General features: G+C 51.2%; 1 protein-coding gene across 13 annotated transcripts in view; it reads left to right on the forward strand.

Annotated features, from left to right (window-relative positions):
* The window catches only part of TPCN1 (two pore segment channel 1), a 111,256-nt gene that overhangs the window by 75,989 nt on the left and 18,639 nt on the right, over positions 1–16,628 (forward strand). For all 13 annotated transcript variants that reach the window (XR_008620503.1, XR_008620504.2, XM_034934572.3 and 10 more), the window contains 12 exons: positions 2,593–2,769; positions 4,260–4,373; positions 5,164–5,294; positions 6,179–6,267; positions 9,089–9,123; positions 9,663–9,721; positions 10,000–10,099; positions 13,352–13,468; positions 13,673–13,797; positions 14,626–14,674; positions 15,211–15,274; positions 16,556–16,600. Coding sequence is in view for 11 of the 13 variants with exons in the window: in XM_034934572.3 (XP_034790463.1) it covers positions 2,593–2,769; positions 4,260–4,373; positions 5,164–5,294; positions 6,179–6,267; positions 9,089–9,123; positions 9,663–9,721; positions 10,000–10,099; positions 13,352–13,468; positions 13,673–13,797; positions 14,626–14,674; positions 15,211–15,274; positions 16,556–16,600 (1,105 nt within the window). In the remaining 2 variants the exon portion in view is untranslated. The remainder of the gene's footprint in view (positions 1–2,592; positions 2,770–4,259; positions 4,374–5,163; positions 5,295–6,178; positions 6,268–9,088; positions 9,124–9,662; positions 9,722–9,999; positions 10,100–13,351; positions 13,469–13,672; positions 13,798–14,625; positions 14,675–15,210; positions 15,275–16,555; positions 16,601–16,628) is intronic.

Below are 16,628 nucleotides of genomic sequence, written 5' to 3' on the forward strand. Positions count from 1 at the left end.
CTTGCAGCCAAGCTGCGGGTCCTGCAGTGAGCCAGGTTGCTGGTGTGCATGGATAATTGGCCCTCGCTGCTTTGAGGGTGTCTGGTGCCTGCAGTTTCTCCTCTTCCCACATTTTACCTGTTAACTCACTCATCCTCTGGAGCCACGTGCTCAGCATTCCTGACGCCTTTGAAACAGTACTCATTTCTGTGTGGACTTGGACCCCAGGGAGCAGAGAGCAAAGGCCTAGAAATCGCTACAACTGGCCTTCCTTATTTTTCCAAATCGAGTTTGTGATCAGCAGCCAGGAAACAGGGCCGATATTCTCTGGGGTTTTCATCAGAATCCAGTGCCATGGGTGATATTTCCATCTGTTGGTGGAGACCTCATTACCCCCATCACTTCTGGGACAACTCCAAGTCCTAGAGTTAAAATCTGAGCCCCATGTCAGTAGTTCTTCTAGCGAGACCTTCATTCCTGGTTATTTGTTGGAAGAAATTGCCCAAGAAATACATTTTTTTTTTGGTTATTGAAACCAGAAGCTCCCCAGGCCACTGTGTGTGGCCCCCTGCCCACTGCTGTGGTCATGGAGGTGGTAGTGAAAACCACAGCCCTGCACAGAGCACAGAACTGTGTTCAACTTACCCTCTGTTGACTGCCAAGGTGTTTGCTCCCTTTGACATGCCTGCCCCTGCCAGGTTTGCTGCTGGGTCTGTGGTTTGTCTCGATTTTTTGCTAATGGGGCGAGCAGTTTATCCAGCTTCAGGGAAGTGACTCACTCACAGTCACTCTGCAAACTGCAGGCAGGGCCTTTCCCAGAATAATTTTGTGAGAATGGGCCGAGCATGGTGGCTCACACCTGTAATCCCAGCACTTTGGGAGGCTGAGGTGGGCAGATCACTTGAGCTCAGGAGTTCGAGATCAGCCTGGGCAACATGGTGAAACACCATCTCTACTAAAAATACAAAAATTAGCCAGGTGTGGTGGTGCACGCCTGTCATTCCAGCTACCCGGGAGGCTGAGGCAAGAGAATTGCTTGAACCCAGGAGGCGGAGGTTGCAGTGAGCCAAGATTGCACCACTGCACTCCAGCCTGGGTGACAGAGCAAGACTCTGTCTCAAAAAAAAGAAAAAAAAAGTTGTTATATAACATATAAATATATCAAAATATCACATTGTACCCCATATACAATTATTATTTGTCAATTAAAACAAAGTAGGGTATGGGGAATCCTGAATTAAGTAAATGTATAGTAGCAATACGCCACTGTGCAGCTCTTTTTGTTTATTTTTTTGGAGACGGGGCCCAGGTTGGAGTATAGTGGTACAATCTTGGCTCACTGCAACCTCCACCTCCTGGGTTCAAGTGATTCCCCTGCCTCAGCCTCCCAAGTAGCTGGGACTACAGGTGCATGCCACCATACCCAGCTAATTTTTGTATTTTTAGTAGAGACGAGGTTTCACCATGTTGGCCAGGCCAGCCTCGAACTCCTGACCTCAGGTGATCCACCTGCCTCAGCCTCCCAAAGTTCTGGGATTACAGGCATGAGCCACTGCACCTGTTTTGGGTAGCTCTTGATGGGTGTTAAAGGGTCTGACTAGGCAGGGTTATTGGCTTCTTTTTTTCTGGTAATGTTCATATAACTTACGATAATAGCAAATACCTGTAGTGAGCTGACTGTGTGGCAGACACCACCCTAAGTGCCTCACAAATGTCCTCACCTTTCCTCTTCACAACAGCTCCAGGAGGAAGCACTAATGTTAGTGCCTTTATCGTTGAAGAAGCTCAGCCTCAAGGGTGAAGGAACCTTCCCAGCATTCCTCAGGGAAGGAGTAGAAAGCCAGGGTTCAGCACGTGTGGTTCCTCCCAGGCCCCTGAGCTCTTTACACTCTGCTGGGCACTCCTAGAGGGAGAACTTGGCCTCTGAGGGGATTGGACATGCCTGTTTCTCTTTACCTCCTCTCAGAACCTTTTTTCTTTTTCTTTCTTTCTTTTTTTTTTTAATGAGGCCAGGTCTTGCTCTGTGGTCCAGGCTGGAGCGCAGTGGCACGATCTTGGCTCACTGCAGCTTTGACCTCCCGGGCTCAAGTGATTCTCAGCCTCCCAAGTGGCTGGCACCAGGGGTCTCAACATGTTGCCCAGGCTGGTCTCAAACTCATGGGCTCAAGCGATCCTCTTGCCTTGGCCTCCCAAAGTGTTGGGATTACAGGCATGAGCCACCGCACCCAGCCCCTCCCCTCTTTTTTAAGAGATGGCGTCTTGCTGTGTTGCCCAGGCTAGACTCGAAGTCCTGGCTCAAGGGATCTTCCCGCCTTGGCCTCCGGAGTAGCTGGGATGTCACCACACCTGGCTGTCTCTGGACCCTTTTAGTCTTTGGTTCCTCCGAGTGGTTTTTAAGAAGCAGCAAATCTCTTGAGCCCATCAGCAGGCAGGAGTGATACCTGACCACCGTGAGTTTCGCGAAGATCATTTTGATTTTCCAGCATCTTCTGTCTCTGGCCTGAATCTCTCCTCGCCTGCCTGGGGCCTTCCTTTCCTCCCCTGCCCACGGCTCCTCTTTGGCGTTGGATGGGTCTCCAGGCTTACATGCCCACACTACTCTCATCTTTTCAGGAAGGCGAGAACAACGACAAGTTCTTCACCCACCCCAAGGATGCCAAGGCGCTGGCGGCCTACCTCTTTGCACACAATCACCTCTTCTACCTGATGGAGCTGGCCACGGCCCTGCTGCTGCTGCTGCTCTCCCTGTGCGAGGCCCCCGCCGTCCCCGCACTCCGGCTTGGCATCTATGTGAGCGCACATGCTCCTCATACGGGAGGCTGGGAGCCACGGCTTTCAGGGCAAGCGACAGAACTCCAAAAAGGAACATTCTGGGAGGGCAAACACTGCAAACGGACTTAAAACAGAGAGATACGAGGCGATCATAGAGGCCTTGGGAGCGGAAATGCCTGGGTGTCCCTGCTGGAGTGAATGGCCTTCACCCAGTCTCTCTGGGATTCTGCCCACCAGTAAATTCCAGGGAGGGGAAGTGTCCCAGGCCCTGCTCAGGACCAGTGCCCACACCTTGGCTCCGGGTGGGGAGGGCACCCAGTGGACAGTCCCACTACTCTGTCTCCAGCCTCAAAGGAGAAGGCAGTTCGGTATGGTCACCATGGGAGGCGGGGGATGTTTCCTGGGCAGTTCCAGCCCCGCAGATGTCCCCACACCCAGGCCCAGCCATCATTCAGTGGGGGCCAGAGCAGGTGTGGAGCTGTGCTTGTCCCCTTCTCAAGGGGTGTGTGATAGGCATGGAAGCAGGGAAGGGAGCCTGTGCCTGTTGAGTTAGGAAGCGCTCATCCAGCCTGGCCTCCAAGGCCCTCCATGACTCAGTTTCCCTTCCTGCTTCTCCTTCTTCATGCCTAGAACTCACAGCTCCAGCCAGTCTGTGTTTCTTTCTGTGCACACCTCCCCCACGCCGTCCCCTGTGCTGGAGTCCTTCTTCCTGTCCCTTCACTCTGTCAATTCCTGCCCACTGGAATGTCCACAGGCCCCGGACCTCCCTACCCCCAGGAGGAGGAGCTCTCCTATGTCTGTTTCCCAGAAGCACTTGACTTCCCTGCTGGGAAGGTTTTCCATCTAAGGGTTTTCCATGTCTTGTCCTTTTGTCCAAAATGAGGATGAGAGTTTTAGGGGCTGCTCTCTGCTTGACAGTCCTTGTTTCTTTGACAATCAGATTTTATTTCTTAAGTTCCTAATTGATGCTTTCTTAGTGTCTTTTATAGATCTTTTGTAAATTACATGAAATCCCTCTTAGAACAAGACTAGATATTAAATTTTATCTTATCTTGTTTTTCTTTCTTTTTTTTTTTTTTTTTGAGACTGAGTCTCCCTCTGTTGCCCAGGCTGGTGTGCAGTGGCACCATCTCGGCTCACTGCAACATCTGCCTCCTGTGCTCAAGCGATTCTCCTGCCTCAGCCTCCTGAGTAGCTGGGATTACAGGTGTGCGCCACCACGCCCAGCTAATTTCTTTTTCTTACTTTTAAACTTCAGGCTCCTTCCTGATTTTTCATCATTTGGGCCAGCATGTCAGTTTCATGGATATCAAGTTTATGTTTAGTTGTTCTGGGGAAAGCTCCGTGACCAAGGCTCTGTCTTTAGGCATGCAAGGCCAGGTTTTTGTAACTCTGATATGTGTTGGGAGGATGTGCTGGGGCACTCCCAGGTCCTGGGAGGGTTGGGCAAAGAGGAGTGGCCATGGGCTGGGCTGGCCATGACACATCTCCACACCCTCTGGTCTCAGGTCCACGCCACCCTGGAGCTGTTCGCCCTGATGGTGGTAGTGTTTGAACTCTGCATGAAGTTACGCTGGCTGGGCCTCCACACCTTCATCCGGCACAAGCGGACCATGGTCAAGGTGATGTGTCCGCCCATCTGTCCCTCCCCTTGCAGCCTTTTCTCCCATGTCACCTTCAAACCTGTCTCTTTGGTACAATTCAGAATCCACCATGGGCCCAGTCCATGCTCAGAGGTGTAACCCTAGGGTCCGTGTCCTGACCGTGCCCTCAGCCTTGTGGGTGCCCTGGATGTCGTGGTGATGCCAGCAGTAGCTAATGTGATGGGGTGTTTGGTACCTGCCAGGCACTGGCGCAGTCACCTTCGATAGAGATGTGCTGCTCTCCATGTTTTACATTCATCTGGAGACATGGGGCTCACACCCAGCTCTGCCCACTGCGCCCGGCTCACCTGTCCCTAGTGTTGCGCATATTCTCTCTGTGCCACAGAGAGTGGCGTGAGTAGGAGCACGTCAAGGTGGCATTTTGTAGTGTGTGGAGCATGTGCGCTACTCTAGGAGAGTGTAGCCAAGTAAGCAGAGCTGAAGAGGAGCTGCAGGCCCCGGGATCCCTGATGTGAGTGGGGAGGGCTGATCGAGGGGTCCTGGCAGAGTGGCGGTTTTGCCTCCTCAGTGGATACCAGCAGTCACACAGCCCTTCCATTCTTCTGGTGCCACACACCTGTGCCAGCAGCTGGAGTTTTTTTTCTTCTGGGGCTGCCTGATGTTGGCAGGAAGTGTGAGAGAGGGCTGGAGAGAGGAGAAGGCCTCCCGAGGCCAGAGTGGGCACTGCCTCTCCAGCTCCCCGTTCCAGGTATGCAGGATGACGGCTGGGCTGCAGGGGCTGACGGTGCTCCATGCCTGCCACCTGCAGACCTCGGTGCTGGTGGTGCAGTTTGTCGAGGCCATCGTGGTGTTGGTACGGCAGATGTCCCATGTGCGGGTGACCCGAGCACTGCGCTGCATTTTCCTGGTGGACTGTCGGTATTGCGGTGGCGTCCGGCGGTAAGGCCCGGGTGGGGAGCTGGGCAGTCACTATCCTGGCATGGCCTGACCTCTGGGCCGGTGGGGCAGGAGCTTGTGAGTCAGTTAGTGATGAGGTCGACCCTGCATGCTGGTGGAGTACACGCAGACTCACTCTCCCTCTGCCATTCCATCCACGCACAGGAGAAAGCGGTATTCCTACCGCAGTGTAGGTTTGCTGCCTGTGGGTCCAGGGCTTTTTCCCATCTTATCCGCAGCCTTCCAGAGCTGCTTCCTCGCTCTAGGCATGTTATCTACCCAAATGCAGGCAGCTCAGCAGCGTCCATGTGACACAAGCAGACTCTCCTGCCACCTCCATCAAGGCTGTAGGACCAAACTCAAACCAGACCAAGCCTCGACTGAGATTTATTTTGGGAGACTCAATCTGGAAAATTCCTTGGCTGGGCTACTGTTGCTGAGAGTGGGTTTGCAATTCATTCTCTGTGCCCATCTGCAAAGCTAGAAACAGGACTCGGTGTCCTTGAAACAGGCCCAGTGTCCCAGGACTAAGTGGCCTTGAAATGTCTTCATGCCTTCCACATCCTGCTCATGGAAACCGACCTTTGCACCCAAGGTCATGCCCTTGGCCTTCTGCTGCTCTGTTCCCTGCTTGCATGGCACTCACCTCCTTGGGCCCTCACCAGGTAGAGGTGGCTGTGTGCTACGCCTGCCCTAGTTCTTCCCTGCCATCCACTGAGTGGGGGTCTCAAGCCACTTTAGGAAAAAATGAAGCATGATGTCACACCAGAGTGCGGCAGGGTTTAGTATTTCGAGTCAGAAGCACTAGGCCCCCATCTCAACAAGGAGGAGTCCCAGACAGCCCGCCCCAGCTGATGCCTCCCCTGAGCTGGCCCATCTCTCCCCAGCAACCTGCGGCAGATCTTCCAGTCCCTGCCCCCCTTCATGGACATCCTCCTGCTGCTGCTGTTCTTCATGATCATCTTTGCCATCCTCGGTGAGTTCCCGCCTCTCAGGCCCAGGTGTGCTGGAAAAGCAAGTTCACGGTGGATGAAAAATTATTTTGGGCCTGGCTTAGTGGCTCACGCCTGTAATCCTAGCATTTTGGGAGGCCAAGGTGGGTGGGTAACCTAGGTCAGGAGTTTGAGGCCAGCCTAGTCAACATGGTGAAATCCAGTTTCTACTAAAAATACAAAAATTAGCTGGGCGTGGTGGTGCACACCTGTAATCCCAGCTGCTTCAGAGGCTGAGGCAGGAGAATTGCTTGAACCCGGGAGGCCAAGGTTGCAGTGAGCTGAGATCGTGCCACTGCTTTCCAGCCTAGGCAACAACAGAGTGAGGAAGACTTTGTCTCAAAAAAAAAGAAAGAAAAGAAAAATTATTTAGACAGTGCTTTAGTCCTTTTGGACTGCTGTAACAAAATGCCATAGACTGGGTGGCTTATAAACAACAGAAGTTTATTTCTCCCCGTTCTGGAGGCTGTGAGATCTGGAAGTCCAAGATCAAAGGCCAGCCGTGGGTGTCTGTTGAGGGCCTATTTCCTGATCCATAGGTGGTGCCTTCTGGCTGTGTCCTCACGTGGTGGAAGCTGGGAGGCAGCTCTCTGAGGCCTCTTTTTGTTTTGTTTTGTTTTGTTTTGTTTTGTTTTGTTTTTTTGAGACGGAGTCTCACCCTGTCACCCAGGCTGGAGTGCAGTGGCACGATCTCGGCTTACTACAACCTCTGCCTCCCAGGTTCAAGTGATTCTCCTGCCTCAGCCTCCCGAGTAGCTGGGACTACAGGCACCCACCACCACACCCAGCTAATTTTTGTAGTTTTAGTAGAGATGGGGTTTTACCATATTGGCCAGGCTGGTCTCCAACTCCTGACCTTGTGATCCACCTGCCTCCGCCTCCCAAAGTGCTGTGATTATAGGCGTGGGCCACCGCGCCCGGCCTCTGGGGCCTCTTTTATGTGGGCACTAATCCCATTCGGGAGGACTTCACACTCATGACCTCTTCACCTCCCAAAGCCGCCACCTCCTAACACCCTCAACTTGGGGATTAGGATTTCAACGTAGGGATTAGGGGCAGGGGACACAAACATTCAGACCAGAGCAGGTAGTTTTATAAATTCAGAAAGATTTTAAAAATATGCCAGGCATGGTGTCCCACGCTGATTGTCGCAGCATTCTAGGAGGCTGAGGCAGGTAGATCGCTTGAGTCCAGGAGGTCGAGACCAGCCTGGGCAAGATAGGGAGATCCCCATCTCTACAAAAAAAAAAAAAAAAAAATATACAGGAATTAGCTGGGTATGGTGGCATGTGGCGTGCACCTGTGGTCCCTGCTACTCAAGAGGTGAGGCAGGAGGATCACCTGAGCATGGGGAGACAGAGGTTGCAGTGAGCTGTGACAGCGCAACTGCATTCCAGCCTGGGCAACAGAGCAAGACTCTGTCTCAAAAATAAATAAGTAATAATAACATGAACACCCATGGACCTACCATCCAGCTTAGGAAATGAAGCCTTAGAAGTAAAATGGAAGGCATGTTTGTGACCTTTAGCGATCGTGATTCCTGCTTTCCCCAAAGGTACCCCATGTCCTACGTTATCTTTCCCATGCATGTCTTTATATTTTACTTCACATTTACATTTCCCCAAGTGACAAAGAAATGATAATGCTTTGCATACTTAAAAAAGTCTCTAAGTGGTTATATAATATGGGTATCCGCTTCTACACATTGCCCTTTCACTCAGCACTGTGTTTTTGAAATTTATTCCTGTTGATACATGTAGATGCTGTTTATTCATTTTCACTGGAGCGGAGCAAGTATGCCAAAGCTTGTTTATCTGCTCTTCTGTCGGACGTTTTTCTTATCACAAATCCCACCGCAGTGAACACTCCTGTGTGTTTCCTGGTGCTCACGCTTGAGAGTTTCCCGAAGGCGCTTGCCTGGGCCCTGAGAGACGGCAAGCTTCAGCTTCACTGGGTACAGCATGGTCACAGGCTGCTCACTCAGGAGGGCTTAGTTTTTCAGGTGGGGCTGACTGTGACAGCCACACAGAGTCACAGGGCGTAGACATCGGAAGCCGTGGCACTCAGCTGGGAAAGCCGAGGTCCTTTCACCAGGACTCCGCAGATGGCGAAGACAGTGGAACTCCAGAGCCCTGACTCTGAGGCTAGAGCCAGGGCCAACCCCTCCCGGCCCTCGTGACTGCCTTGTCCTGAGTCATGGCTCTCACTTCCTCCCACCCACCACCCCACTTTTGGTAGAATTTTGTTTGTGCTTCTCCAGGGGTAGGGGCTGATTTCCCCTGAGGGCAGAGTTCCTCCCTTTTCCCACTCAGGATTTCAGGGACTCAGGGAGTGGTCCATTCCTGGAGGGAGGAAGTGAATGGCATTCCCACCCTGGGACCCTGGCTGCAGGGGAGCAGTGGATCCCTTTGGAATTTAGTCAGCTGTCATGTTCTCAGAACCTAAGATTGCAAAACAGCAGCCTGGATTCCAGATCCAGCCTACAGATGGGTTTTGTTTGGTCTGAAAACTTTGAGCCAGCATTTTAAAATTAGATTTTACACAAAAATACAGACTTCCAGCCTTTTGAAAGAACAGAGCCGATAGTGCCCGGCACATTGCTGTAGGGCAGCAAGCGTCTGGTGCCAGCAGCCCTGCTCCCTTCCAACAGAGCATGTGTTCTCGGGGTGCTGTGGTCCCCAGCAGTCCCTGCTGCTCTTCCTGACCTGCTGCATTCATTTGCATGTATTTGTCCAGTCCTTTTGGCACCAGGTTTTGGGACCTCTGCTCTAATCCTTTTGTTTATCTGTTTCCACCCACTTCTAGGTTTCTACTTGTTCTCCCCTAACCCTTCAGACCCCGTAAGTAATTGGCACATTTGTCCGTCTCTTCGTTTATGGAGGGCTTTTCCCTCAGACAGGGTCACCAGCATGACCCTGTGGCCATATGGGGAAGGGGGGGCCTGCCTGGTTTCTCATCATAGCTTTTGTGTGCACCGCACCTGGGAGTTCCCATCACTCAGACTTGACCGCTTCCTTCCTTGAGCGCTGGGGATCCCCTTTTCTGTCCTTGAAAGGAGTGCCACCAGGATCAGGTTTGGACCATTGGAATATTTTGGCAGAGGAGCAGTGGGGGAGAGCCAGGCGAATGGCCCAGACATGTGACTCCCTAGAAAAAAGTCCCCCCAAGTCAATAGTCTGCTTCTGCCAGAAGCATCAGGTGCAGGAAAGGGGAGGCCTCTGGACTGCATGTTTGCTCTTTCCTCTGCCTCCCTCAGGGATTCCTTGAGAGATGCAAGAGCGGTCAAGGCAGGGCATGCCAGGTGGCCCATCACAGCCTGTTCCTGATGGCCGTGTGCTCTTGGCTGGTCCCGACTTCTCTGCCCTCTCTTCCCTTGCAGTACTTCAGCACCCTGGAGAACAGCATCGTTAGTCTGTTTGTCCTTCTGACCACAGCCAAGTAAGTGCAGGCTCTGCCTTGCCTTTGGTCCTCTGCTGCCGCCCTGGGGTCTCTTTCTCTTTTCTGCCAAGTATATTCCACATCCCAGCACAGGCAGGTGCTGTGGTGCTATTGGGAGACAGGGTTGGTCCACTGAGCACGAAGCCCAGGGATGAGAGTAGGGGAACCGGGGTTGGAGGCTGGGAAGGCAGACAAGGAGCTGTCCTCTGCAAGGCATGTGCTCTGAGAGGATGGAGACAGGCAGATACAGCACGCCGGGTCACCCTCTGCAAATACAGTTTCCCAGATGTGATGATGCCCTCCTACTCCCGGAACCCCTGGTCCTGCGTCTTCTTTATCGTGTACCTCTCCATCGAGCTGTATTTCATCATGAACCTGGTGAGTGACTATGCCTCAGGCTACGCTGAAGCAGCCTGCCCCTACCCATGTAGCACTAGGCACCGTGGGAGTGGAGAAGTGGGGACTGTCTTCCACCTCTCAGGGCAGAACGCTGGGGCAGGAAGTCCCAGATTCATAGTCAGGTGCGGTGTTGCAGGGAATGCCCTGTCGGGACTTCAGGAGTTCAGCCAGTTGCTGGGGGTGGCGTCCTCACCAAGGCAGTGCTGCTGATGCCGGTAGTGCTGGATGTGAAACCCAGGCAACCCTGGGACCTTTTCATTCTTACATCAGAAATAAGCAGTTGACCCTCGGTGTCCACAGGGATTGTTTGCAGGACCCCCTGTAGGTACAAAGATCCACAGATGTTCAAGTCCCTTATATAAAATGGCAGAGTATTTGCAGATATTTTAAATTATCCTACATTACCTATAACACCTAATACAATGTAAAAGCTATGTAAATAGTTGTTATACTGGGCTGGACATGGTGGCTCACACCTGTAAACCCAGCATTTTGGGAGGCCAAGGTGGGTGGATCGTTTGAAGTCAGGAGTTCGAGACCATCCTGGCCAACATGGTGAAACCCTGTCTCTACTTACGAAAATTAGCTGGGCGTGGTGGTGGGTGCCTGTAATCCCATCTACTCAGGAGGCTGAGGCAGAAGAATTGCTTGAACCCAGGAGGTGGAGGTTGCTGTGAGCCGAGATCATGCCGTTGCACTCCAGCCTGGGCAACAGCACGAGACTCTGTATCAAAAAAAAAAAAAAAAAATTGTTATACTATATTGTTTAGGGATAATGACAAGAAAAAGAAGGCTGTACATGTTCAGTACAGATGCAACCATCCTTTTCTTTTTGGAATATTTTTGATTTGCAGTTGGTTGAATCCATGGATGGAGAACCCACAGATAAAGAAGGCCAAGTATATTATAATAACCATAAAAGGTGGCATTTAGTAAGCCTTAGCCACTTGGCACTATGCAAAGTGCTTTACATATGAGGATGAAATAATTTAATAAATAAACACAACCGTGGAGGTAGTGAGTATGGTTCTCCATGTGCAGATGAAGAGACTGAGGGTCAGAGTGACAGTGTGATTTGCCTATGGCTGCATAGCTTGGAGTGGCCAGGCCAGGCTCATCCCAGAGCCCTGTTCCTAACCACTCTGTTCAGTTGCACTCACGTGCCAGAAATGTCTTGTGTATTTCTACCTCACTTATCAGGAACCATCAGAAAATCCAGTATAGAACACGTTCTGTGAAGGAAAACGTAAAGCCTCTGTGCTCAAAGAACTTGGAGGGTGTTTGTGGAGGTGTGGACAGCCTCCAGGAGTGTCCCAGCCATCACAGATCACATCCGACACCAGGCTGTTAGGCCGGTGCCCAGACCACACAGCCATGGCAGGGCTAACAGGGAGAGGCTTCCGATCGAGTCTTGTGTTTATTTTTATGCTTCCGCAGAGCATTCTCACACCAGTCACCACAGTCAGGCCCAGTATAGAAATGAAAATCATCTTTTCCAGGTAGACTTGTGAAATCTAAAAAATTTTAAGTCCTTTTCTCTTTTTTGAGATGGAGTCTCACTCTGTCACCCAGGCTGGAGTGCAGTGGCACAATCTCGGCTCACTGCAACCTCCGCCTCCCAGGTTCAAGCGATTCTCCTGCCTCAGCCTCCCAAGTAGCTGGGACTACAGGCACATGCACATGCCACCACACCCGACTAATTTTTGTATTTTTGGTAGAGACAGGGTTTTGCCATGTTGGTCAGGCTGGTCTTGAACTCCTGACCTCAGGTGATCCGCCCGACTCAGCCTCCCAAAGTGCTGGGATTACAGGTGTGAGCCACAGTGCCTGGCCAAGGTTTAAGTCTTAAAAAGGAGAAAATATTTAAAATATTTCCTTTTTTTTTTTTTTTTTTTTTTTGAGACAGAGACTTGCTCTGTTGCCCAGGCTGTAGTGCAGTGGCGTGATCTCGGCTCACTACAACCTCCGCCTCCTGGGTTCACACCATTCTCTTGCCTCAGCCTCCCAAGTAGGTGGGACTACAGGCACCCACCACCATGCCTGGCTAATTTTTTTTGTAGTTTTAGTAGAGACGGGGTTTCACTGTGTTAGCCAGGATGGTCTCAATCTCCTGACCTTGTGATCCGCCCGCCTCGGCCTCCCAAAGTGCTGGGATTACAGGCGTCAGCCACCGTGCCCGGCCTGAGAAAATATTTTCTTGTTTTAATTCCTCAAAACCAAGAAGAAATATGTTGAGTACTTCTTTGTATTTGATTTAATTCATAATATATTTAGAGCTGTGAAAATTTAGGGCAGCAGTCAACAAAGTATGACCTGCTGGCCAAATTTGGCCCATGGCCTGTGTTTGTAAATAAAGTTTCATTGGGACACAGTCATGCCCATTTGTTCATGTATAGTCTGTGGCTGATCTCATGATATGACCACAGGTTAGTAGTCGCAGCAGAGATCATTTGGCCTTCAGAGCCTAAAACAGTTGCTGTCGAACCCTTTACAGAAAAAGCATGCTGATCTTTGATCCACAGGGAAAAAACGGGGGACCAGTTTGAGGGAAAGGACCAGAGAGTTTCCCTTAAAACATTTTTAAAGACAGAGAAAGTGTTTCTAAAAAGGATTCTTTCAAGTTCTTCCCCCGCCTTCCATCCCCCTCTGATAAGCTAACTTTTGGTATTAGCCAACTCTAGAACGTTATTTCCTTGCATGCAGAGCCTCTCACTCCCCTTTTTCTTGGGCCACACGTGAAGCAGTGACTCACAAGGAGAAGTAACAAAGGGGCAGGAGGAGGAAGGGTCCTTCTGGATCGGAGGTCAGGAGGGCAGTGGGCAGGCAGCCTCCGCCTGCCACTGACTGGAGTCGGACTGGGCTCAGAATCCAGATGCGCCCCTCTTGCTACTCTCTCCTCCCCTGGCTTGCCCCTGCGCAGCCTGGAACAAGGTGTAGCTGGAACTGGGGAAAGGAGTGTGGGAAAGTGGAGGGGAACCTGGGAAAGATGGAGTAACAATGCCCTCATGTATCTGAAGAGGGAAATTTACAAGTGGAACAAAGGGCCTTCCTCTGTTGAGACTTGGGAGACTGACTTCCTACCCCATGAGGTGCAGGCGAGAGGGTCTCCCCAGGGCCTCTCTGGGGTGACTGGGTAAGAGCCTTGCCTAGATGATGAACTCATACCCCCCTGCACTCCCTGCCCTAACCACTCAAGGTCCTGAGCTAGGGCTCTGTGCTTCTCTCCCACAGCTTCTGGCTGTGGTGTTCGACACCTTCAACGACATTGAGAAACGCAAGTTCAAGTCTTTGCTACTGCACAAGCGAACCGCTATCCAGCATGCCTACCGTCTGCTCATCAGCCAGAGGGTAGGAACTATGGGCCAGGGAGGGGCTTGGTCCCTGTCCTCCCTCCCTTGCCCAGAGCAGCCCCTAAGCATGGCCAGGCCAGCCACTTTAGAAACCAGGAACCCTGACCTTGGAAGAATGAGCAGAGCTGGAGTGGATCTGGAGTGGGTGCCCCAAGGGAAGGGGAGTAGCCTGGGTTCCACACTGCTCTTCCCTCTCCCCCAGAGGCCTGCCGGCATCTCCTACAGGCAGTTTGAAGGCCTCATGCGCTTCTACAAGCCCCGGATGAGTGCCAGGGAGCGCTATCTTACCTTCAAGGCCCTGAATCAGAACAACACACCCCTGCTCAGGTAAGAGCAGATGCCTGGTAGGGGCAGCATGGCCAGACAAGGTGTTCACGTCTAGAGTGAACGGGGGCATGTGAAGGCCCTGGAGGTGGGCAGGCCTATAGGCTTGTCAGAGACTTCCTCCACAGATGTTTATCCATGTAGACTTACACACTGGATTCATCAGGATGCCTTTTGCAAGTGACAAAAGTCCAACACAAATCCAATTTAAACTGACTTGAGAAAAAAGGAGCTCATGAAGTGGACTGGCCCAGCTGCTGGCCCTCGAACCCCCAGTGGGGTAGGATAGTCCCATGTGAGCCAGGTGGACAGACAGGGGTGAATATACTTCCCCCATCCCCTGCACACACCTGGCTCGGCCGCAGAGAACTGACCCGAGATCTCCAGGGGCAGGATTGGTCTTCCAGGCTGTTGATGACCAAGCCCTGTCCACAGCAGCCTGCTGTGGAGCTGAGAACAAGCCCTGTTTGAGCTGAACTTGCAGTCCCAGGTGTTGCATTAAGGCCCCTGCTAAAAAGCGAAGTTTCCATCCTCCTAAGAATCCTAGTGCTCCAGCAGCTGCCTCTCCAGGGCACTGACACTGTCCGTAGTTAGTGCCATCGGTGGAGACTTAAGTGGGTTACGTATTTGTAGTACCTCAAGGTCAGAGGAGATCCAAACGCTTGCAGGTAAAGGATCCCCCAGCACTGCTGTGCTGGGACTCACATGGTGTCCCCTCTCTTCCTCCCACCCTCACCCCATAAAGGTGTCCATAGGCAGGCAAGTAAGAGAAGCAAAGCTCAGTGGAACTATGTTCTGATATTTTGTCCCTTTTTATTTTGCTTTTGGCAGCCTAAAGGACTTTTACGATATCTACGAAGTTGCTGCTTTGAAGTGGAAGGTGAATTCTCCTCTGAGACCATAGAAGGAGTAGACAGACAGGTCCCCACGTGGGGCAGTGAGGAGCAGGGGCACCCTGAGATCCAGCTCTCTCCCTGCTAGAGCAGCTCAGCCCCCAGCTTGGCATGGTACACTTCAGGGATCACAGGTGGCCCCCAGCCCCCAAATCTGCCCTTACATTTGTGATACAGTGTCATCGTTAACAGCACCGAATCTCACTTAGACCCCATTGGTTATTGTGTGACATCAGGCGGGTTACTGAGCCTTTCTGAGGCTTGTCTTACCTGGGAAGTGGCGTAAGGATAATCCCTACTGACAAAGCTCATTTCAGGACTATACTAAAATAAGGCCTCTGCATGGCACATTGTAAACGCTTGGTACACACTGGCTGGCTGTGTTGTCATGTAGATCCCTGAAGGTTAACATTGTTCCCCAGTTTAGCAGGGTGAACAGGAAAGGAAGCCAGCATCCTGGCTCCAGGGCAGGGCTCTGGTCCCTGGCCCTGACACCCTCCCTCTTGGTCCTGTTGTCTACCAGGCCAAGAAAAACAGAGAGCACTGGTTTGATGAGCTTCCCAGGACAGCGCTCCTCATCTTCAAAGGTAAGTGGGCTTGAGTATGGCAGGTGTTGGCAGCTGGGGGCCGATGGAGGTTTTCAGAGACCACAGATAAGCGTCTGAGGAGAGGTTCAGAGGTGTGTGTGTGTGTGTGTGTGTTTGTCTGAATGTCTGTGTGAAGAGACAGTGTGATTACCCCAGCAGGGACGTAAGAGTGGTAGGAAGCAGATTGGGAGAGAAATGGGTAACTTAACCCAACCAAAATGGGTAACTTAACCCAACCAAGACATTTGGGGTATTTTTCTTTTTCCATACAAAAGCAAAGATGTTCATTGAAGAAACTTGAGAGTGAGATAATTAGAAGTAAATGGAAATTTACCACCCAGATAACCACTGTTAGTTCTCTGATGTGTTTCCCTCTGTGCCATTTTTCTATGCATTTTTAAAACAGTAGGGTGACATTATATATTCCATTCTGTAATCTGCCTTTTCATCCAATAACACATATGTGTGTGTGTGTATATATATATGTGTGTGTGTATATATATGTGTGTGTGTGTATATATATATATATATATATTTTTTTTTTTTTTGAGACGGCGTCTCGCTCTGTCGCCCAGGCTGGAGTGCAGTGGTGCGATCTCGCTCACTGCAACCTCCGCCTCCCAGATTCAAGCGATTCTCCTGCCTCAGCCTCCCGAGTAGCTGGGACTACAGGCATGTGCCACCATGCCCGGCTAATTTTGTGTGTGTGTGTTTTTAGTAGAGATGGAGTTTCACCATGCTGGTCAGGCTGATCTTGAACTCCTGACCTCGTGATCCACCCACCTCGGCCTCCCAAAGTGCTGGGATTACAGGCGTGAGCCACTGCGCCCGACTCCGATAATATATTTTTGCCCTCCTCTTATGGCAGGATGTATACTTTGCATGACCCCTTGAATAATGCTTGTGTAGTGTAAAGTTTGAAAATTTCAAATTGGGTGCTCGTATTATTTACCTGACAATTGCGCCTTAATTTCATGCCAGTTTCAGCACTGATCAGGAGAGCTTTGTCCTGCTCTATCTCGGTTCCAGGTTGCTCAGGCTCCCCCCAGAGCAGCTGTAGTCAGTGCAGTGTTGTCTGGGGGTCTGAGCAGAAGCGTGGGTACCACTCTTTGAGCAGGACCCTCCTTTCTTCACCTCTGGGGTAAAGACCATGCTTACCTGCATGCACGAAGAGTGTGGTAGGTGGTTGCACCTGCCCAGAAAGAGATAATAATAATAAAGGACACGGTAGGGGGAACAAGTGCGTAAATTTACATTTTAACTTGTCTTTTCTTCAAATAGGTATTAATATCCTTGTGAAGTCCAAGGCCTTCCAGTATTTCATGTGTAAGTGTGAAATAGCTCCACTCTAAGC

This window comes from Pan paniscus, chromosome 10 (assembly GCF_029289425.2).
Source record: "Pan paniscus chromosome 10, NHGRI_mPanPan1-v2.0_pri, whole genome shotgun sequence".
Classification (NCBI taxonomy): domain Eukaryota; kingdom Metazoa; phylum Chordata; class Mammalia; order Primates; family Hominidae; genus Pan; species Pan paniscus.